At 38.9% G+C, this 22,193-nt stretch overlaps 2 protein-coding genes across 2 annotated transcripts; both read right to left on the bottom strand.

Annotated features, from left to right (window-relative positions):
- Positions 1-475: 475 nt before the first annotated feature.
- On the bottom strand, positions 476-14,425 carry LOC130890054 (guanylate-binding protein 1-like). Its single transcript, XM_057793999.1, has 10 exons — positions 14,236-14,425; positions 13,628-13,755; positions 11,917-12,026; positions 9,553-9,749; positions 8,987-9,229; positions 6,827-7,107; positions 5,698-5,910; positions 3,018-3,120; positions 1,719-1,912; positions 476-586 (listed from the first exon to the last, which is right to left on the bottom strand). The coding sequence occupies exons 1-10, from the start codon at positions 14,423-14,425 to the stop codon at positions 476-478; spliced, it is 1,770 nt and encodes a 589-aa protein (XP_057649982.1).
- A 6,875-nt stretch (positions 14,426-21,300) lies between these two features.
- LOC130890059 (60S ribosomal protein L34-like) lies at positions 21,301-22,193 on the bottom strand. Its single transcript, XM_057794006.1, has 2 exons — positions 22,002-22,193; positions 21,301-21,518 (listed from the first exon to the last, which is right to left on the bottom strand). Exons 1-2 carry the CDS (start codon positions 22,185-22,187, stop codon positions 21,333-21,335), a joined length of 372 nt encoding a protein of 123 aa, XP_057649989.1. The 5' UTR covers positions 22,188-22,193; the 3' UTR covers positions 21,301-21,332.

The raw sequence follows: 22,193 nt of genomic DNA, 5'->3' as shown, positions 1-22,193 counted from the left end.
ACAGGACAGTTGATAATCTTCACTGTGTCCTGAGTATGTTCATATTTTTCTCACTTTAACAACATGACATTTTCAGCTTAGAACAAAGCTAAATCCTGAAATTTTTTATGAACATGAGTAAAGATATCCAGAAAGGAGTGTGTGTGATACAAAAAGCTCTGTCCAAAGAGACCTGTCACACCACTGCTCTATTAAAAAATTCAATGACACAATTTAATATGTCTGTGGAGTCCATGTTTATAACTTCAAATATAAGATCCAATTAAAGAACACATTGATTCACTTCATAAGAAAAGCACTATTTTTATACTTAAACTTTACTTTGTTAATTTTATTTCCACCCTCCTCTCAATAGAGCACCATGCTTTCAAGTATATAGTTCAGTCCAAGTATATAGCTTCACGGTCCAAAGTTGACCCCGTAGAAAATTTCTTGATGAGAAGAGCTGGGTACAGAGGTTTATTTAGTTTGAATTTTAGAGTATGGTGCATGGTATAGGTGGATTATACCTGTTGATTTTGTCGATCTCTTCAAGAAGTTTCTTGCTCTCATTATGAAATCCTTCCCGGAAAAGTCGGTCCTTTTCCTAAAAAGGAGATGAAGAGTGAACTCAGACAGCTCCCATGTTCCTCGTATGTCTCAGAAGCTCTCTTTTCAAAGTTATTCTAAACCCTGAGGGGAATTAGAAAAATTTCCCACAGTTGTTTCCTTCCTCAACTTCCATATTTTCTACCCCTTATCTCCTACATATTGTCATAAATTTCCTGTGCTTCCTATAGCTTTAGAAATGTTGTCTACCAGTTCATAAAGCACCTGTGGCCCACAACTCTGAGGTCCAATTCTCATGTTCTTTGGCTCACATAAAACAGAATTCTCTATAAAATCAACTCCAGCTTCCCTCTCCTTTCTTGCCTCGTCTCTGATCAGTGTGCTGTGAACTCTCAAACATATGTAAGAAGGTGATAAAGATTGACAAAGAACCAAGTGAAGGTCACTACCTGATTCAGAATAGGGGCAGGCATTCAATTAAGGAATTTAGTGCATCTCCAAAATGTTTAGTGTTCAAGGCAGGAGACAGAAATATACTGAAGCAACTGGGGTCTTCAGTGCTCACACACCTTTTTACTAACAGCCATGAAGTCTAGTAACAGATGTGGAGGCATGTCCAGAAAACAGGATATTCCTGTCAATATGGGCATTTAAACATTTTCTTGATGATTTGAGACAGTCTCTAGGATGTTCAAGAGATAAGGTCATGTGAAGTGTGGGTCCCATTCAGTAGAAAAGATAGGAGTTGAGTAGTATATCACATAGTTTTATGTATAAAAAGTACAACTTCTCTGCCTAGCACATGAGAAAAAAGTAATTTTTGACAGGTTAGTTGAAGATTTGGTCACAGAAATCCTACAAAACACATGAAAAGAATCTGCAATTCAAACCTACTGTTTAACAGAGATACCCGGATAAAGGGTTTCATCCAGCAATAGGCAGCCTTACAGAGCAAGAGACAGCCTGAGAAAAGGCAGCAAGGGGCTGAGACTGTACTAGAGAATGTAAACAATTGACTCCACTTTGGAGTTATTACCACTCATTGTATTTTGAGGTGGGGGTGGCACAGAGTCTTCATTCATAATCCAGTCAAACCTTAGCCTTGTGAAACTAATGCCTCAGGCTCCTGATACACATTGTTGATTGCACTGAAGAGACTGAAAAATTACCTTATGTTTAAGGGAAACAATTTTATGTTGCTCAAGCTTTAACTCTTCCCACTCCTTCTGCATCTTCTGCGACAGCTGCTTCACATGCTCCAGGACACTCGTTACCTTCTCTTCCGTCATCAGCTCATAATTCTCTTGCATTTCTTTCAGTTCTGTGTTTACAGCCTCAGCAACTTCAGCCTTTATCCGTTCCACTGAGAAAAGATAAGGCCAAGAACATGAGAAGTGGAATCTATTAGTTGCTTTTGATTATACTCACTTTAGAAAAAAAATCCTATCATTAACAAAAATTTCTTGTGGAATCTTTGTCTTATAAAACTAGTTAGCAAGGAGGGAGATGGCCACATCTACCAGTTTAAAAACAGCCACCATGAAATTAAGACAGACATTTGTCATTCTTTCTCCGTATTGACAACCTCATATATGAACAGTCCAAAATAAAAATATAGAAATACAGGTTCCAGAAATAGGAATGTAGAAATAAAGAAATATAAAGTTGTAAGCCTAGGAGATGAGAGCAGACTGTCACAGCTTTCTCAGCACTTAAGGATTAACTATGGACAGTGCATTACCTTGCTTTACAACTGGCAGCTCTGTCTGCAAGACTGAAGTGGCTCTCTGCAAACTGAGGGGACCTCTGCAAACTGAGGGGACCTCTGCAAACTGAGGGTCAGCTTTTACATAAGCCCCTGGCCACTCATGACCAACAACTGAGGAGAGCTGAGTTAACTTTTAAATGATGGGAAGGATGCATGAGACCTTTGGTTTTGCATTATCCCATATCATTCCCTGCTATGTAAAGCTGGCAGGTTCAGAGATCTGTAGAGCTTCATCAAACACCATGGAAAAGTGCCAGAAGAAACAAATGGGCTAAATACAAATACCACTTTAACTGAAATACCCTGTTAATGGAAAGTGTAAAAAAAAGAAAAAGAAAAAGAAAAGAAAAAAAGAAAAGAAATTAAAAAAAGAAAAAAGAAAGCAGTTTGTATCTGAGTTTGACCTCGAGATTATAAAAATTCTTTTGTTCAAACATAATGCTTGCTTCTTGCTATAAAAAGGGGAGTTCAGAAACTGCCCATTGTCACAGCTGCAGAGGCCCATCTCTGGTTGTGGACACAGCTATTGCTGAGAAGCTCTGTGTGCCCCCATGGTGGATTTTTTTTTTCTGGAATAAAGTTTGCTTCTGGGTTAATAGACTTTGGAGGTCTGTCCCCCATCATTGTGGGACAATACTGGCCAATATTACAGCATTTGCCAATAATTTCCAGCATCTGGAGTCTTCTCAGCAGTTCTCACCTTCAGTCTCCTTTTCTTTTTCTGTGAGTGACTGATCCATCTTTAGAAGTGAATTAGCAACATCCTCCTTGAACTTAAAGTACTTTCTCAGCATCTCTTTAGCCTAAATGTCAAAAAAAAAAAATTACAAGGAGGATAAAAGAATGCGAATTGAGACAAATCATGTCATACATCTCTTAATTCAATTTAATACTATCCACTATAAACACATATTTTGTGATTCAGACAGTATTTCAAGTTCAAGGTTTAAAAATCATGCTGAGGTCCCATAAGACACAGACATTTCCAAATGTTCAAACTTTCCTAACAGATGCCTCCATTCATCTAGATGCATCTTTGATGTCTTTTTCCCTCAAAGTATTTATTCCATGTTACCATCAGCTATCATGTTGATTTTAGCTTCAAAAATGTATTCTTTTTTAATTAAAAACTTTTATTTTTATTTTTTGATTTTCGAGACAGGGTTTCTCCGTAGCTTTTTGGTTCCTGTCCTGGAACTAGCTCTTGTAGACCAGGCTGGCCTTGAACTCACAGAGATCTGCCTGCCTCTGCCTCCCGAGTGCTGGGATTAAAGGCGTGTGCCTACTTTTGATATACAATATATTCTGATCACATGTGCTCTTCCCCCAAGTCCTCCCAGAATCTACCCATCTCATACCCACCCAACTCTGGGGCTTTTCATCCATCCCTCTTTATAAAACAAACAGGTAAACAAAAACCAACTCAAAGAAAAGAAAAAAAGAAACCCAAGAAACTGACACACTCAAAACAAAACCCACTAAAACACAAAAGTGGAAAGCATAATACAAACAAAAACCAATCAAACAAAATAACTGTCCTAACAAAAACAATATTATACAGAAAGTTTACAATAATACCATACTGTTTGTTTTGTTTTGGGTGTTTACTTCCTGACACAGGGCCCACATTGAAGTGTTAACTAGGAACTTTTACTGGTCATCTTCTCCTTTCAAATCTCCTGGTCTGAGACCTTCCCTCCTGCCAGAATGACTGCTGCAGGCCATTCTCAGAGCATCCAGAATATTGTCGTAATAGTTCAAGGAGGGCCATTGAGGTGGTTTGAAAGAGAATGGCCCCCATTGGCTCATATGTTTGAACACTTAGTCACAGAGAGTGAAAATGTCTAGGAAGGATTAGGAGGAATGGCCTAGGTGGAGTAGATGTGGACTCTTAGAGGGAGTCTGTCATAAGAGGTGACCTTGAGGTATGAAAAGTCCATGCCAGGCCCAGTATGTCTCTCGAACTGCTGCCTGCCACTCAGGATATAAAGCTCTCAGGTACTTTTCCAGCACCATGCCTGCCTGTGTGCCATCATACTCCTCATCATGATGATGGTGGACCAATTCTTTGAAGCTGTAAGCAAGCCCCAAATTAAATGTTCCCTTTTAATAAGACTTCCCTTGACCATGATGTCTCTTCACATCAACAGAACAGTAACAAACACAGTGATGCTTAAACCCCTGCTGACTTTTAGTTTATCCAAACAAATATCAGGTCATTTTGAGTATCCTCTAAGACACCCCCTGCCTTGTTCAGCCTCTGGCCTGTCACTTTATGCCCCGATAATATTTTCTTTCCCAACAACTAAACAGAACTTTTAAAAAGCATCAGTTTGTCCTTATGGAATGTTTCTGGTTTCTGATATTTCCATTTCCTTCATAGCTACTTGTCTCTCTATCTAACTTCTTTTTCTGTGGAACGTTCTTGTTGCCCCATTTCAAGGGTGAAATATACTGTTTTGTATATACTATTCTTTGTACAGCACGAGTAGGATTAATTTCCAGTTAGAAATCACATAACAATATAATCACTAGCAATGGCTTCAGAGCATGAATATGACCTGGAAAAGGTCATCATTTATTAAGGTTCTTGAGTACAAAACGGGAAAAGCCTTGAACCCAGAACTCGATCAAGTCATTCAAGGCATTAGAGTGGCTGGGTTCTTTCTATCTCATTTCTTGTGTACAAAAGTCAAGAAATATTTAGCATGTTTAAAGCCATTAATGTTCAAAAATAATACACACTAAATCTAGCATTGTCTGTTATTGCCTAACTAGGGCAGTTTAGAGCCATTAAAGGCAAAAGTATGTAACCTGGATTTTCACTCAGACTGTAGTATTCTTTGACTATGTGACCTTGTGTCAAGTCTTAACTTCACTCAGTCATGGATTCCTTTTCAGTGTATGAGGTAATAATAATAAATACTTAGTAGAATTGGTGTCAAAACTCAGTGAATTAACTTCTAGAAAATAGTAGGACAACCTATGTTTCAATTGGTATTACTACCATTATTACTGGTGTGTGAGCTAGCATCACCTGGTGGTTGTGAGGGAGAACTTACTAGCTACTTTGGTTTGTCTATTCCTTAAATTACAGTAACCCTAACACCTTGAGAAGTACTTTGAACATGAGGATAAATAAATCACTGTTCAGTGCTTAGACTAATAAATGAGGGAATGAATGAATTTCACAAACAAAATTAAGAAGTCCAACTGTACTGCAAAGAGAGAAGCTGCTGTCTGTATTATGTTTGGCCCTCTGTGGATGGATGTAAGTCAAGAGCACTCTCCACCAACACCATTGTATCCCCTTTGTTCTCACTAGCATTTGAGGGAGATTCCACACCAGCCTCAAAAATGTTAAAGCTAACTCAGTTTACCTGGAGCCCCTTTTCAGGAGCCTCATTATACTTTTTCTCCAACTGTTGTTTGTCTTTAAGATAGAGGTGATAACCTCCTGGTTTAGAAAATGTCCCTTGTTTCCTTTCTCTTTCCAGAGGACCAAAGATATCCTGCAGCAAAACTGAACAAAGAGCTGATGAAGAGTCTTTGTTCTTCTTAATGACATCATCTCGCTTGGCATCCAGCAGGGCCTGAGCAAAGGACAAAATCACACAGATGGTTGAGAGGAGGGAGATAACACAACAGACTACTGGATATTGTCTAAATGGGGCCATGCTCTTCACATCAATAAAAGATCTCATGGTGTCCCTGCAAAAATTGGTCCTTTAGTTTTTGATTTCCTGAAGGCACCTCCTTGTTCCCCTCCTGTTGCCCACCTTCCTGATTTAGGATGTAACTATCAAATCACAGATACTACTTCATAGGAAATCTCTGTCAGACTCCTGAGGGAATTCCTGAACCCACCACTATGTTGTTTGGGGATCTTAATGTTCATGGACCAATGATCCCTTGTCTCTGAAACAGGATGAGCAACCCAGTTTCAGAGGTCTCTAGTCAAATTATGTGGTAAAGCAGAGCTCTAAGGCCAGAGCCTTTGCTAGAAGTACTCAGCAAAAGAAAAAAAATACTTTTTGATATTGTAACATTTTCTTTGGTTTTAGTCACTGCAACACTAAAGAAATGTGAAGATGATAATTATGGGCCTCTCAGCATTTAGGAAGCATAATGGAATAGAATATTTACATATATTACTTCCTGAAGGTAATTTAGAAATGAAGATGCTTATTTCTTACTGACACTGACTATCTAGCTTCATTACAATTCTTGACCTCAACTATCATTACTGTCAGTAAAATTGGGGCTTCCTAGTGAGGAATAGATCATCAATGACTAAACATCTATGTATTTTTATAATAAACAAAATGAAAATTTGTGGGAAATGTGGTTAACAATACTGCTGTTTTTTATAACAAAGTCCATCAGAGTCTAGTCTTTCAATAACCATTGCAAATCTGTTCACATTTCTTATGTCACTGTATTAGAGACTAAGGACCATGCTCATCCCAGAAAGGACCCATTTTTTATGATTTTGGGTATTACACATACCCCTAATTCCTTCTGGAACTTTTGGTCTATATCCTTGAAAGAATTCTTTATGAAGACTGCAATGGCCTCACTCTCAATAGGCCTGAGCAGGTCCAGCAGCTCCTGGAGGGTTTCTGTGGGTAATTGAACCTTATGGTTCACCTGTTCTTCATAGTACTCAATGGCCTTTTGCACTGCAGCTGAGTTCTCTCTCTGGGCCAAAGTCAGAACAGCATCCTCCATGCAGGGTAGTTCTCCACTGCAGATGGCATTGACATAGGTCACTACCAGACTCTGCAGACCTATATAAAGGAGTTTAAATTGAGTTTTAATTGCTTGACAGAGTGCATAGTTTTTAGGATTTTCTGAAAGAGACCATTAATGAAATGACATATTAACCTCTAGATCCAGAGGATACTGAAGCCTGTTTTTACTGCTTTTACATTTATCCCAGGGTAGACTTTGTATTGAATTGATCAAGACAGTTTTAGGATGGCCTTAGACACGCTGTCTACTCATTATTATCACTCTTCTTTTCTATTCCTTTCTCTACTATTAAATGTCCAAAGAGAAAACTTAGTTAGTTCTCAATCTTTTCTTTTGTTGCTGTGGGATGCTTTTGTTGCTATTTTTTCCTTCCTTCCCTCCTTCCTTCCTTCCTTCCTTCCTTCCTTCCTTCCTTCCTTCCTTCTTCCTTCCTTCCTTCCATCTTTCATTCCTTTCTCTTTTTAGTGGCACATGCTACTACTCCTGTTTCTACACAATGTAAATGGGTCTGTCTAGATTTTTTCACAATAGTTATATAATAACCAAGACAATGAGTTCCCTCACATCTTTGTTTTGTAGGTCTGAAAGCTCCACAACCCAAGAACGTGTTCTCAGACAAATTAGAATAGTTTTAGTTCCTTCCTTTCAATAGTTCTCCATGAGTCCATACTGTATTTTTTTTCTTTTTTCTATAGTTGGGATGAGTCATGGATTTTCTTCTTATTATTAAATCACCATTTACATGTTGGATGTGTGTTTGTGTTGTGTGTGTTTATTTATTTTTGTTATTTATTGAAATAGAATGAAGTTTCTCAGACTTTCCTTAACCTTGATACATGGCCAATAATGGACTTGCATTTCTGTTTCTGATCCTCCTGCCTCTAACCCTGCAAAAATAAGAATTCAGATTATCACAGCCATACTAGTTCATGTGGTACTGGAATAAATCCAAGAATGTTGTGAACGTAAGTAGTAAACCATTCTACTATCTGACCTACATTCTTCATCAGGAAGCTGCATGACTGCATGTTGTTCCTTATAAATATCAGGAAAAAGTCCTCACTAAGTTACTCAAAAAACAAACAACTTCATCCACTCCAAAAAACGGTTCTTCCTCCTTATATTACTATTTCAAGAAAGAATACAACATGAAAGAAGTGGTGACCTTCAATCTCATGTGACATATTTATAGGTCCTTATCAGTCCTACCACACTGTTGTATTTCATTGTAATGAAATCTTTTGTATTTGATATCAAAATACATTAGCTGACATCTCGCTTTGACCATTTCTGCTTCCATAATTTTAGCCTAGCCCTATGACCATCTAATTCTACTCCACTAAGCAGAGAGTTCATCTTCTCAATCTTTCCTTTTAGAAATGCAAAGAATCACACACAAAATACTGCAGAGTTCAATGTATAATTAAAGACCTTCCCACAACATTTGGAGCCAGCTGTAGATACCTTAAGTCACGTTTCTGTTTTATCAGGACATCAGCACTCCATCATGGCTATGGTCCCATACTTCTCCAATGAGAGACACTCTCAAGCATCCACTTCTTTCAGTCATGTAACTCTTACTTTCCTGAAGCTTAAAGTCCTGTCCAGCCTAGGCCTTTCTCTAGTGTATGAATTCCTCATATTGCCTTTTTGTGACCTCAGGTAACCTGTTCATTAGTAGGAATCATGAGCAAAGAAAAATTGTTTCTAGGACTTCCTTAGATTCCAGTGACCCCTCCATGACAATCAAAGGTATGAGACTATGAGAAATAGACTTAGTTCCCAAATAAATTCCATCATATGATACACACACTACATTTTCAACAACATCAGCAAATGGTATTTGCTCTGGTCAGAAGCGACTCCCTCAGTATTCTGCAATGAGCGGAAGAGGAAGTAGAGCAAATGACTTACGTGGTCCATTGACTTTGATGCCACCAGACAGGGTCTTGACATCAGAAGAGCTGAAGATGTATGAGGTGAATTTTCCAACTTGTTCTACAAATTCTTCACTCAACTCTGTCTCTGGAATTGTCTCTAGTTTAGAAAGTTGCTTTCTCCCAGCAGGCCTGTCGAAGACGAAGCACTTCCTCTTTGGAAAGAACTTCCTGATGCATAGTCGAAGCTTATTAAAGATTTCAGTTTTCTCATTTGTCACTTAAGGATGGATAAATTAGATAAACTAAATTTAAATAAATTATTGAAAATACATGACCCTTTCAATATTATAACTTTCCCAATGCAAGGGGAATATGGCAATGTGGAATGAGCAATACAAAATTTTAAGGAATGGGAAAGAAAACACCCTATCTCTAAGAAGCTGTGCATGATACAGTTCAAATTCAGGCAAGGTGTTTTTCATTTCCCATAGTAGCAGTAAGAATAGCACAATTATACTATCAAGAACTTTACCAAGATGCAGAAGTGACCCTTATATTATTGTTATCATTATATTTCAAACTTTTATTGAATTCATTTACCTTTTCTCAGTGTCAGTGACTTCTCCAGGTATTCATCAGGAGTGATAGAATCTCCATTATCTTCCAGTTCCAGGGAGAAATCCCTCAGAGACCACGCAAAGACTGGAAAGAAGCCCACAAAGTTAGCTGAGTCATCTATGTCATTCTGCTCAGGTGATGACTTTGATTTGATTAGATCAGTCAGCTCTGTCACAAAGCTGGGATGCTAAGTTAAGAAAACTACAGGGATAATGCCATTTTTATGATGTAGATTCCACCACTACCTCCAAAAACTAACTTATATTTACATATTAACTTATCGTTTTAAAATTTACTCAGTCACAAGCATCTTTTTAATGTCTTCTATGGAACAAGCCCTATTCTTTAAAACAAAATTTTAAAATAAATGAGAGAATGCCAATACATAGTGTTTACATCTACATGGAAGAGACAAACAATAGATAAGTGAATAAAAGAAAAGAAATCATCAGATATTGCTAAGAATTATGATGCAGAAAACTGACTAGTCCAAGAACTAGTGAATCAAAGCACGCATCTGCAAGGTGTGCTTCCACCTGGCAGGCTTCAAAGGGCTACTGTGCTCTCTAGGGTCCTACATTTTCTGGTATTCTACCTACCACACCAGTAAATTGTTCTTTTTACATTCCAAATCCATATGAATCCAAATGATTCAACAGTTATAACCATGGAGAATATATTAGAAGAATATTACAAACAGAGGTCACATCACTTCTAAACCCTTACCCTGGAATAATGATTATATAGTGAGTATAAATCATGATTGCCGGTGTGGTGGGGCAGAGGCCCAAAGGACATACATGTGGGACATTCAAGTTAGACAGACCCAAGTCTTCAGCGTGATTTGCACTAAATGGAAGCCATTGGTAGACTTTCTGTAGAGAAGATATGATACAGTATCATTTCTGAAGATCACAGTGGCTGGAAATGTACCTGGGAATCAAAAGTATAAGCAAGGAATAATTTGGCAGTTGACATATCCAAGACAAGAGATTAGAAAAGCTTAGACTGGAGTGTTTTTGTGGAAGATGTGAGGAGACTGTGTCAGTCTAGGGAAATAGGTTTGCTAATGGAACTGAGAACGTTTGTGGAATAATGATTTCTAGTGTATAGAAAATGATTGTGTCAAGTGGTTCCTATGTTTTAAATCTCAGCAATTTTGCAAATGATGGAAAAATTAATGTAATAAGAAACATGAAGGGAGGATAGATTTCATAAATTTTGACTTTGAATTGTCTCTTCGATATCTTCACGAAGGCAGCTAAATGCAAAAGATGGAATGTTGTCATAACTATAAACCTGACGGCAGCTGACGCATAGGTGAACAAGAAGTCCTTGGGACAAAATGACAGAACTTAGAGACAAAAAAGTAAAACAAGGATTGCGGAGGCACAGTAACCGAGTTATATACTTAGAGGCCACAAAAAGAGAGAAGAGAGAGCAAGCAGAACAATTTTAGTGATGTGGTAGACAAAATACCGGAAAATGAAGAAACTCTAGATCTAAGAGTCAAGTCCTGCAGAAAGAGGAAAAGTTCAGTTGTTGGCATCTGCTGAGAGAACAAATGATATAATCACCCACCTAATAAAGGAGTTTATTGAGCACAATATTTGATGTTAAGGTCATGGAGATGGAGCCAGTGACGACAATGACATAGATGAGGTAAGAATGGAAACAGTGGAAGAAAGCGAGGGAACAGGGTGCCACGTGTAAAGACTGTCTTCTGGTTTCTAGGCTTTACAAAGTTAGTAGGGTTTTATAATATTTGTCAAAAAATTGTAGTGCTGAGTGGATGGTTGAAAAAAAAAGGTGGACATAAAGGCTCAGTGCTCTAAATGCCCACACTTCAGAGACTCTGAGTTTCTTTTTATTGACATAAGAATGAGAAACTGCTGCACAGTCTAAATAGGATAAAGAAGCATGCCTGTCTCTTCTATAGTTCCATAACATGAAAAGTTTTAGCTAAAAAAACAAAAGAATCAGCAAACAAACACTACCTCGGAGCACCTGTGAGATTTGCAGGATATTTCACCATCAGCACATAACTGGGCAGTTAAATGGTATTGCATAGAGGTGCTCAATGGAATGCTGATTTGCAGGGACATAAGTTTAAACTGATGTGAGGATTTGAACATACGTGGGATCTTAATCCAGATACGGATTTTCTGAGCAGTGTGTGGCTGAGTTTAAGGCCTTTTGGGCCAGGAAATCTTGAACATGTGGTGGAGACCAAGATAAACTCTGATGATAAGGAAAAACCTTAGTCCTTGCCTGCCTATCTATTTCATGAAATAAGAAGCTGTTGTTCTTGGTTTAGCTCTGTTCTAGACCACAGCCAAAGGATACTGCAGTTGGTCCATGGCATTCTGGGTGATGCTCCCTTTGCTGTTGTAGATGAAGGTGCTGCTGAGGAGGACCGCCAAGGCAAAGATCCAGCAATCATTCTGGTTGTCTCCCTACAGGCCAATGAGTGAAGAAGAGTAACTAAGACACTGTCCATCAACTCAAGTAAACAAAGATGAGTACTTAACTGTCTCTCATTAGCTATGTTATCAAAATTAAGTCATTAATTCTACATAAAAATTTTATTCCTGTACAATGATTTTATGAATGTTCAATTCATGCTCTATCATTTAAATAAGATGATGTATACCAATGTATATGAGACAATGAAGGACATTCACACTTAAAGGTCATATGTGATCAGTTATGAAAATAAACTGCATGCTGGGTTTCAATCACAGAACACATTATGGTCAGGGACTGTTTTAGTCAGGGTTTCTATTGCTGTAAAGAGACACCAAGACCACAGCAACTCTTATAGGCAAAGAATTTATTGGGTTGCTTAGAGTTCAGAAGTTCAGTCTATTATCATTATGGGACATGGCAGTGTGCATGCAGACATGTGCTGGAGAGATAGCTGAGAGTTCTACATCTTACACTGGCATCAGGAGTGGTCTCTGACACTGGGGATGGCTTGAGCATATATGAGACCTCAAAGTCTGCATCCACAGTGACATATTTCCCCCAATATGGTCCCACCTAATCAAAAAGCCACACCTCCTAATAGTTCCAGTCCCTTGTGGGTTGAGGGGGCATTTTCTTTCAAACCATCACAGGGACATTTTAGCTCTAGTGAAAGTAAGGTCCTTCTAAGAGAGATTGAGTCTCTTAGACTGTGAAGAGGAGCAATGCGATCCTGCATGAAAAATAATCTTATTGTACATTGTACTGTTTGCAAGGTAATGATCTCCATAGGCTCCTATATTTAAGTGATTGGTCATTATGGAGTGAGTGGAAAAGTTTAAAAGAATTAGAAGGATTAAGAGATGAGATTTTGTTGTCTCCTTCGGGGTGGGACTTGAGGTTTCAAAATCCCATAGCAAGATGAGTCTCTCTGTCTCTCTCCCTATCTCTGTTTGCCTCTTTCTGTCTCTGTCTCTTTCTCTTTCCCTGCTGCCTAGGAATCAAGATATAGCTCTCAGCTACCTCAGGTGCTGTTCTCATACCATGATTGGCATTACTGCTGTCTTGTTCCCTGACATGGTGATAATGGACTAAGTCTCAGAAAATGTAAGCAAGCCCATAGTTAAATGCCTTTAAAAAATAATAGTAGTAACCCTGTACATGGTGTCTGTTAACAGAAATAGAGCATTGCCTAAATTTTGTTTTTCTTACACTGATAATGCTGTGTAGGAATTACAATTCTTAGTATTTCCACAGGCTCACAGTTAAGAATCAGGATGTTCAGAAATTGTATAATGAATTTATAGACACCATTAAAAATCTCACCAAAGCATTGTGTGATGATGTAAAAGAAAAATTGCAAGAATGTCCATTATTATTATAAAAATTGCCTTTCTACTAACCAGTAGACTTTAGTGTCTACTCTTAGATCCTATGTCAGGTGAGTTGAAGAATGATATTCAACTCATATTCAATATGAGTTCAATATTCAAATTAGATTTAGCAGAAACATGAATGAAAAGTTGTAAGTGAAGGATACAAGGTGAGCTACTGATGCAACATGTGTAGAATTTGAAAGAGTATGTTGTACCTTCTCTAAATCTTCCAGACCCTCAGTATCCAGCAGAACTAGGGTGTGGTCTGCCTTCTGGGGATGAGGCATACACCACATCCAGATCCCCTTGGTGTGAGACTGGCCTGTGGAACGCAGAAAGAAGCCTGTAGAGTGGAGATGAGATGAGGGGATAAATACCACATGGTTCATAAAATCTCATTGGAATTAACATATTTACAATTTGCAGGAGGCCAACCAGGTACAAGTATTGCTTTTAAATACAGGCCTAGAAAAAAGAAGGGAAGAACATCCATTGCTGGATCAGTCATTCATTCCTACTTTAAACATCACTGGATACTTACTTTAGGAATGAACATCCTAATAAATAGTTTATAATTCATGATAAAGCAAGTTGACTTTCTCTATGAATGCATTATTTCTTCTATTAAAACACTCTTGTACCTTTAAATGAGGAATAAATGGGATTGTGGGAGGAACCAGTGAGAAGAGTAATTCAGAAAAGAGCAAGCCCACTGATGGACACAAACCATCCCACATCACCCATGTTCCTGATTGTTTCTCCTCCCCTCTGCTTGCTGGATGCTGACAGTGGGAATGGGAGGGGGTGGGAGCATGTCACTCACCTTTCTGCTTTCCAGCCAGTTTGTTCATCAGATAGGATTTTCCTGTGTGGTAAGAGCCAACTATTGCTACCACCACCACAGGCTGCTGAATAGCAGACAGGATGTCCAGTGCTTCCTGGTTGGCCACCAACTGCTGCTCAAAGTTCTCAATGAGGCACACTGGGCCTGGCATGTTGATTTCTGAGGCCATTTCCACAGCACTCTTATTTTGCAAGAAATGATAAAACAAGAAAATATTCCATGTCAGTTAGAAGAACTCACTCAGTGATAGGGACCTAAAGGAGCAATAGTGGCATGCATATCTATACTGGGAACCTCCCCAACTACCTGAGGCTAATGAGGCCGTGGATGTTGGAGGAGACCCAAATATTGACAGTTTACTAAACCAGCAACATTCTTAGCTGCATTTTAAATATCTATCTTTATACCACAGAGAAGTGCAGCTCTCATCCCTCATCCAAGAAACTTTACTTTGCAACAGATTGAGATCACTACAAAAAAAAAACAAAAAACAAAAAACAAAAAAAAAACCCAAAACAACAACAACAAAAAAAAAAAACCCAATGAATCAAATCCCAAAGAACAAGTGATTTTCTGGTAACCAACCCTAGCTGATACATATACAACATAACTCCTGTACCTTAAGCTCAGGGAGCATCATAGAAATGTAAAAAGGGGGTGAAAAAGTTTATGAGTCAGAGAAATCAGGGAGTCTGGAGTGACACTGAGGCTCCTAGAAATTACAGGGAAGCTACAAATTTGCAACAGCTTCCTTGCCTAAACAAGGTGGGAAGAAATACATCAATAAGTAACATTGAAGGGAAAATCTCCTGGGGCCTGAACCCTAAAAAAAGCAATATGGACAACTGCAGAGTGAGATTGGGGTAAATGCTGTTCCCCATGCAAGAACTGCTCAGTTGCTTATCCAATACCAAGTGATCAGTTCTGAAATCATATACATCCAAGTGACATTATAAAAGCAAAGTTGATTGTGTTTGTAGATTTAGGAGTGTGTGTGTATGTGTTGTAGCAAAATTAAAGAAAAACAGGCCATGGATTTGAGAGAGAGCAAGAATGATTCATTAGAGAGGTTATTAGAGAAAGGAGGGGAAGGGAAAACAAATATTAAACATAACATGAACCAAAATGTTCTATACTTGTAACTTGTGCTTTGAATGTTTTCAATTGTCCTAGAGACCTTTATGTCTGTCTTAAAGGTTAGTTGCTTCCTTTTAAAACTACCTCAGTTTTGAGTCCATAGATATGCAGGAATGCTGAACTATTTTAGAGTTCCCACGAAAGACTTTTCAAATTGTAATGTTTTCTCTATTCACAGTAAAATGGTAGAAACCAGAATTGAAACATTTTTCAAATACCTCAATGAACCTGCATATCGTAGACTCCCACTGATTTTTAAAGTCATCTTTCTATTAATTTTCATCTCTTGTTGCATGATTGAATCCAGGATCACTTGTTAATCACCAGATGTCTCACTAGCTTCCTCTCATCTTCAGGAGGCTTTTATTCTTGGTTGATACTTGTTTTGTTATGTTAAATTCAAAAACCTTCCTTTTTATTTAAACATAAAAGGGGAAATTGTGTGGGAAGTCCTCTGCCTATGTGCTGTTTTTATTGGTTAATAAATAAAGCTGCTTCAGTCAGTGGCTGAGCAGAATAGGGCAAGGCAGGAGTTCCAAACAGATAGAGGAGGAAAGAGTAAGCAGAGTCAAGAGATACCATGTAGCTGCCAGAAGAGACACATGTCCCAGAATTTTGCCCAGTAAGCCACTGTCACATAGTGATACACAGATTAATAGAAATGGATTAATTCAAGATGTAAGAGCTGACTAGGAATATGCTAGAACTATTGGCCAAACAGTATTGCAAATAATATAGTTTCTGTGTGATTATTTCAGGACTTGGCAGCCAGGAACAAAGAAGCTGTGCTTTGCTAACAGTGAAACACCATGACCAGAAAGCAAGTTGGGGAGTAAAGGTTTTATTTGGCTTACAATTCCAGATTACTAAAGGCTAAGCATAAGTCAGAACAGGAACTCAAAGAGGGCTGGATTCAGTTAGATTCAGCAGTCCTGGACGATGGGCCTCAATTAATGTTTAGAATTTATTTCAGAGAAGAAGCAAAACTTTTGGAACAACAGGGAAAAACAAAAGGCCTTGAGACATCCCAAGATCAAGTTCTTAGTGAAGGTACTTATGCTGAACCACAAGTTCAAGCTATTTACTCTTGTCCCTATGCCACAAAGTTGCCTTAAATGCTCTGGGCAGGATTCAAGAACCATAAAAACAAGTTGAAGTATATACTAGGGTTAAACAGGGCCAGAGAGAATCCTTTACTGACTTTTTACAAAGATTAAATATGGCTGTACAAATAGGAGTAACAGACCCAGATGCTAGGCAAGTACTTATTGAATCCCTGGATTTTGAAAATGCCAAATTAGAATGCAAAAAGATACTTGGGCCTTTAAAAGTTAGATCAGTACCTATGGATGCATGGATCCTGCTTCAATGGACATTGAGACATTTGACTATAATACTGAATCTTGGGTAGGAGAAAAAATTTCCAAAGGAATGAGGAGACATCAAAATGCCAAATGTTTTAATTATGGTAGATTAGGACATCTGAGAAGGGATTGTAGACAAGGAATTTCTAGGAATAACATCTCCTCTGGTAATGACAAGAATAGAAGGACTCAGCCTTCAGGTATATGTAGAAGGTGTGGCAAATGCCAACAATGAATGCAGATCAAAAAGGCAAACAAGGCAACCTAATACCATTGGTACACTTTTGGGGGGCCTCTCTCAGGTCCCCAAGCCAAAAGTGGCCCAGTCACTGCCAGTCACTGTGGAGGACATGCCTCATCAGGAAAATTAAAAAATCCAGAGCCTACTGTTCTGGATAATGGAATAAGCATGGATGATATAATCAAAACTTACAATAGAAAATAGGAAATGTATATTCTGGAAGACTTCTATAAATGATCAAAAACCAAAGCTAACTGCATATAAATGGCATTATAATTATGGCTTTCATAGACTTGGATGCGGATGTGAGTATCATTACTCCAGAATCTTGACATCCAAATTGGCCTCTTCAGGAAGCAGATGTTCAATTACTAGGAATTGGAAACCTATCTCAAATGAAACAAAGCATGGGATGTGTTGAATGTATAGGGCCAGAAGAACAGAGAGGAAAGCTGAGGCCATATGTGGTTAATATTACACTTAATTGATGGAGTTGTAACCTGTTGCAGAAATGGAATACCCATATTAACATTCCTGCAGTCCCAGAAACTCCCAATTTTGGGAAAGATATTATAAGGTACTATACACAAGGTCACCAGTCATTCAGGGTGTATAAGAACCTAAAGCAATTAGCAAACATTCAGAGGTTAACTACCATTAAAATGGTTAACTAAGAAACCAATATGGGTTAAACAGTGGCCATAAACAGAAGACAAACTGCAGGCTTTAGAACAGCTGGTACAGGAGCAACTAGATGCTCACCATATTCAAGAATCAAACAGCCCTTGGAATTCTCCTGTATTTGTTGTTAAAAAGAAATCTGATAAAAGGAGAATGGTGACAGATCCTAGAGCTGTCAACAAGGTAACTCCACCTAATGATCTACAATCTGGAATTTTTCTCCTTCCCTATTACCATAAGGATGGACTCTCATAGTCATTGATTTGAAAGACTGTTTCTTCATTATACCTTTACAAAGAAAGGGTAGAGAAAAATTTGCCTTCACAGTGCCTACTTATAATAATTACCAACCTACTAGGAGATACCAGTGGACTGTCCTTCCACAGGGAATGCTTTCTCTCTGCTTTTTACATGTGAAACCGATTGCATTTTACTTATCCTTACTCTATTTACTCTAATCCATTATCCCTGTCCTTGTTCTCCTCACTACTGTAATACATTACATTTTCCCCAATCAGGGTCCCGCACTGCTCTCTTAAATCCCCGTTGTCAAGAGCATAGTGAACACAGTCTCTCTTCCTGCAAGGAACACCAGGATGTCCATCAAGTAGTCACAGCTGGTGCTGCAGCCGATGTTTGCCCTCAATATAAACCAAAGGGAAGGCAAGCTAGTAGAAATCCACATAAACCTTTAAAGTGAAAACAGAAAAACCACAAACCAGGGAAAACCTTCAATTGGTACAAGAGAAAGAGTCATCAGAAGGACAGCAAATCTGTAAGTAATTCCCAACTCCAAGGAAGTATGAAATGAATATATTTCGTGCCTTGATAAAAAATAATGGACAGACAAAACTGCTACCGCCATATATACTTCCAGAACAGCAAACAAGATCACGAATAATAGCAAAACCCTTCTTAAATATAACTTTAAATGCAAAGGACTTTGATCTGAAAGTTAAAAGACACAGAATGACTAGACAAAAAACAAAACAACCAAAACCAAACTCTGGCTGCTGGATAAGTGGCCCAAAGTTTAAGCATACTTGTTCCTCTTCCAGAGTTTGGGAGTCCAGTCAACAGCATTGATATAGGGCAACTCACAATCATGTGTATTTCCAGCTCCAGGAGATCCAAAGCCCCTCCTCTTTTAGCTTCTTAGGGTACATGCACACACACACACACACATGCACACACACACACTCATATACATAAACATAAAAATAACAAAAACTAATCTTTAAGATGAGAAATGCTGAGTTTGTTTTGTAAAGCACTGGGGAACCATTTCAGAATAGGCAGGACATTTCTGAATAGAATCCCACTAGCATGGGTATCGACCCCAAGCATTGCAAATAAGATTATACTTCTGCACTTTGACAGAGATTAGTAATAGAGTGAACACACAGCCTACAGAATGGGAGAAACAACTTTGCCATCTCTATTTCAGTAATATCAAAGAAATAAAGAACTGTGAAAAGAATAAGCATAAAAAAGAACAGCAAAAAAACTATGAATCCTTAACTGGTCCAATGAACCAAACAGTCAATTCTAAAAAGAAGTACAAATGACCGATAAATAATTTTGAAAGTGTTCAACATCCTTAGTCATCAGAGAAATGCAAATAAAACATACTTTGAATTCTATTTCATCTACTCAGAAGGGCTATCATCATGAAAGCCAAGGAAAGAGTGGTTTGCATTCACAAGAGCATTTATTACTTCTGTTTTGCTTCACATAAATCCTAGCCTGCCTCTGTCCTGCTTCCTGCTTCATACAGGTGAGAGGACAAAGAGGCCACAGCCTGGTTTCTGGATCAGAACCTTTTCTGCAGAACCATGGACCCAGGAAGCTGACAAGCTGATAGTTTGAATATAAAAACAAGATAATAATTCCTTTTAGTTGTGTGTGTGTGTGTGTTTCCCACACATTTGTGGGTAACTATGGAGGCCAGAAGAAGGTGTCAAAACATCTGGAGATGTAGTGGCAACACTTACAAACTGCCCATTCGGGTCCTAGGAACCAAACTCAGCTGCTCTCAAGGAACAGCCAGGCCTCTTACCTGCTGAGTCATCTCTTGAGTTCTGAAAGCTTTGATTTTTACTTAAGTTGCATTGGTCCAGGAAAAGTGTCTGCAGAAAACTTCATAATCTTCTGTGTTGTAGTGGGATGAGAGTCTGTTTTTGAATGCTCCAAGTTGCCCAGCTTTGTTTTTTAAGAGATGTGCTAACTGGCAACAATGAGGATGCGATGTATGAGAATCTTTAGGCATCAAAGATTATTTAAGAAGCATCCAGGTGAAGGACGATGAACCCTGAAGCCCTGCGATCCTCAGTGGACTCCACTGGTTGGAGCCTATTGAGCAGGTGGAAATGGGGGCATTGCAGGAACACCTTCCCTCCTCCCCACAAACCCTGGATTATAAGTGCACTGCTGACCCACATCCAGAGTCCAGCATCCTCCTGTGAAGAGGTTTCACAGGTAAACAGCAGTGTCCTGGAAGCCTTTCCACCCTGGTCCCCTGACTCACCTGGAGCAGGAATCCTCTACTTTGGGAAGAAAGCAGTTGGGGAAGTTAAGAGTCCTAGGCTTCCTCAGTCCTGAATCTGGATCCGCTGATTTGTTCCTTCTTGCACATAGACTTTACCCCTCCAGTTTCCTGGGCGGTACAGAGCTTTAGCAAATACTTTCTGCTAAGGCAGCTGAACTAGAGGTACTTTAGCAAAGACATTTATAAAGGAGAAAAGTGAAACTAAAAACACTCATGGGTGACTGGCAGAATTCGGGGAGAGTGTTTGCTGACAGATAAATGTCATCAGGTTTCTCAAAATTTTCCAGTTGAAAGAGTGCTAAGAACCTGCTTATAGTGGGGGGTGGGTGTGGTTAGATTTGAAGCAATACCTTATATCCTATGTTTGGGAGCCAGTTTGTGAAGAGTAAGAGTAAGAATACCTAACTTGATATTATTCTGAGTTCAGTTGTTTTGATCACTAAACTCACAGTGAATTTTATTACTCATGGTTACGCATCTAAGACTGTAATAACTCTGAGACAGTGCCCACGTTTATACAATTCTGAATGCTGTAAACCAAACTCCTTTTCTAGGACTTGATATTGGAGAACAAAAAAATAATAATCAACATAGTTCCCTCATGTACACTTGTGAGATGCAAAAGCTAAGCATATATAAAACTATCTCATTCTCACAAATAATATTCTTGCCACAAATAAATTTAGTGATTCATTAAAATAACAGGATCACTAAGCAAAATTAGACTGGAAAGTCTCTTGTTCCTAATTATACACATACATACAAATATAACTACTTCCATATACAAACCCACTCATTCACACCCCCCACGTTATTAAGATAAAGACAGCACACTGAGCTGTCTTAAGGTGTCCATCTTTAAGGTGTCAACACCACTCCAAATCAAAGAAAAGTCAAGAGTCTTCAAAAACGTTTTGAAGTCACTGAAGTGTTCGGTTCCTTTATTTTGTTTCTTGTCCTGACTAACAGTGTGTCTCTTCTTCTTACTATGCTACTTGTAGATTTCTGACTTTAATTTTTATTTTTTTATATTTATTTATTTATTTATTTATTTATTTATTTATTTATTTTTAAGCCTTGACCTTTTATTTAAAAAGCCGCACATTTATTTCGCTTTCTGACTCTGCGCTTGTGCCTTCAACACTTTCACAACAATTTTCTGCTCCTCAATAAGGAAAGCCCGCTTGATCCTGTCACGGACACACGTGGCACACATGGAGCCACCATAGGCCCGGCTGACGTGCTTCTTTGTCTTAGACAATCTCATGAGTGAAAGACCCTCGGAGAGGACCTTTCCTCAGGAGGAGACCCTGGGACCCAAGGATCAAGCCGAGACCACGGATGCAAGTAGCAAGAGGTTTATTAGGTTGACACAGGTACCTGCGGGTGACAAAGTCTTTCGGAGGATTTGCACCCCGTTAGGCAGAGGAGAGGGTCTTTTATAGGGAATAGGGCGGCAGAAGCGGGGCGTACAGAAGCAGATGCATAGTTACAGGGATTTCATTGGTCAATTCGAATGAGGCCATGGTTCATTTGAGGACAAGTTCCCTCGGGCCTGGAGAGATCTGATAATAGCTGACTTGGCTCTATCCGGGGTACATGTGGTTTTTCCCTGAACTTTCCGTTCCTCCCTGAGCCAGATGTCTGACCATAGATATCCTGTTTTGCAGCCTAGGGGCCCTGACCCTACCCTGAACTCATACTTGTTTGAGTGAAAGCCTTGCAAAATGGTGTTACAGCAGCTAAGCTAGAGCTGGGGTCTTTCAATGAGGACTTTTGGTCTCACAGCACGAACCCCTCGGAGTCGGCCCGGGCACATACCGCATGCTGATTTAGGTGCTTTTCCAACCTTCTTGGTGTAAAGGTAAACAATCCTGTTGCCAGGAGTTCGAGACAGCCTAGTTTTGTTGGAGGCTGTGTTGTAGGAGAGCCTACGACGGTATGTCAAACGCTGGACCATTCTGAG

Source organism: Chionomys nivalis, chromosome 18 (assembly GCF_950005125.1).
Source record: "Chionomys nivalis chromosome 18, mChiNiv1.1, whole genome shotgun sequence".
In the NCBI taxonomy this organism is placed as follows: domain Eukaryota; kingdom Metazoa; phylum Chordata; class Mammalia; order Rodentia; family Cricetidae; genus Chionomys; species Chionomys nivalis.
The sequence above is the reverse complement of the archived record's forward strand: the minus strand, read 5'-3'. Positions and strand labels throughout refer to the sequence as shown.

Excerpts from the sequence above, each read along its gene's own strand:
- LOC130890054 (XM_057793999.1), bottom strand. The coding sequence starts at position 14,425 with ATGGCCTCAGAAATCAACATGCCAGGCCCAGTGTGCCTCATTGAGAAC. Across the intron at positions 12,027-13,627 it reads GTCTGGAAGATTTAGAGAAG|GGAGACAACCAGAATGATTG; the intron begins GTACAACATACT and ends ATTGGCCTGTAG. Across the intron at positions 1,913-3,017 it reads AAAAGAAAAGGAGACTGAAG|TGGAACGGATAAAGGCTGAA; the intron begins GTGAGAACTGCT and ends ATCTTTTCTCAG.
- LOC130890059 (XM_057794006.1), bottom strand. The coding sequence starts at position 22,187 with ATGGTCCAGCGTTTGACATACCGTCGTAGGCTCTCCTACAACACAGCC. Across the intron at positions 21,519-22,001 it reads TTCGTGCTGTGAGACCAAAA|GTCCTCTCCGAGGGTCTTTC; the intron begins GTCCTCATTGAA and ends TCCTGAGGAAAG.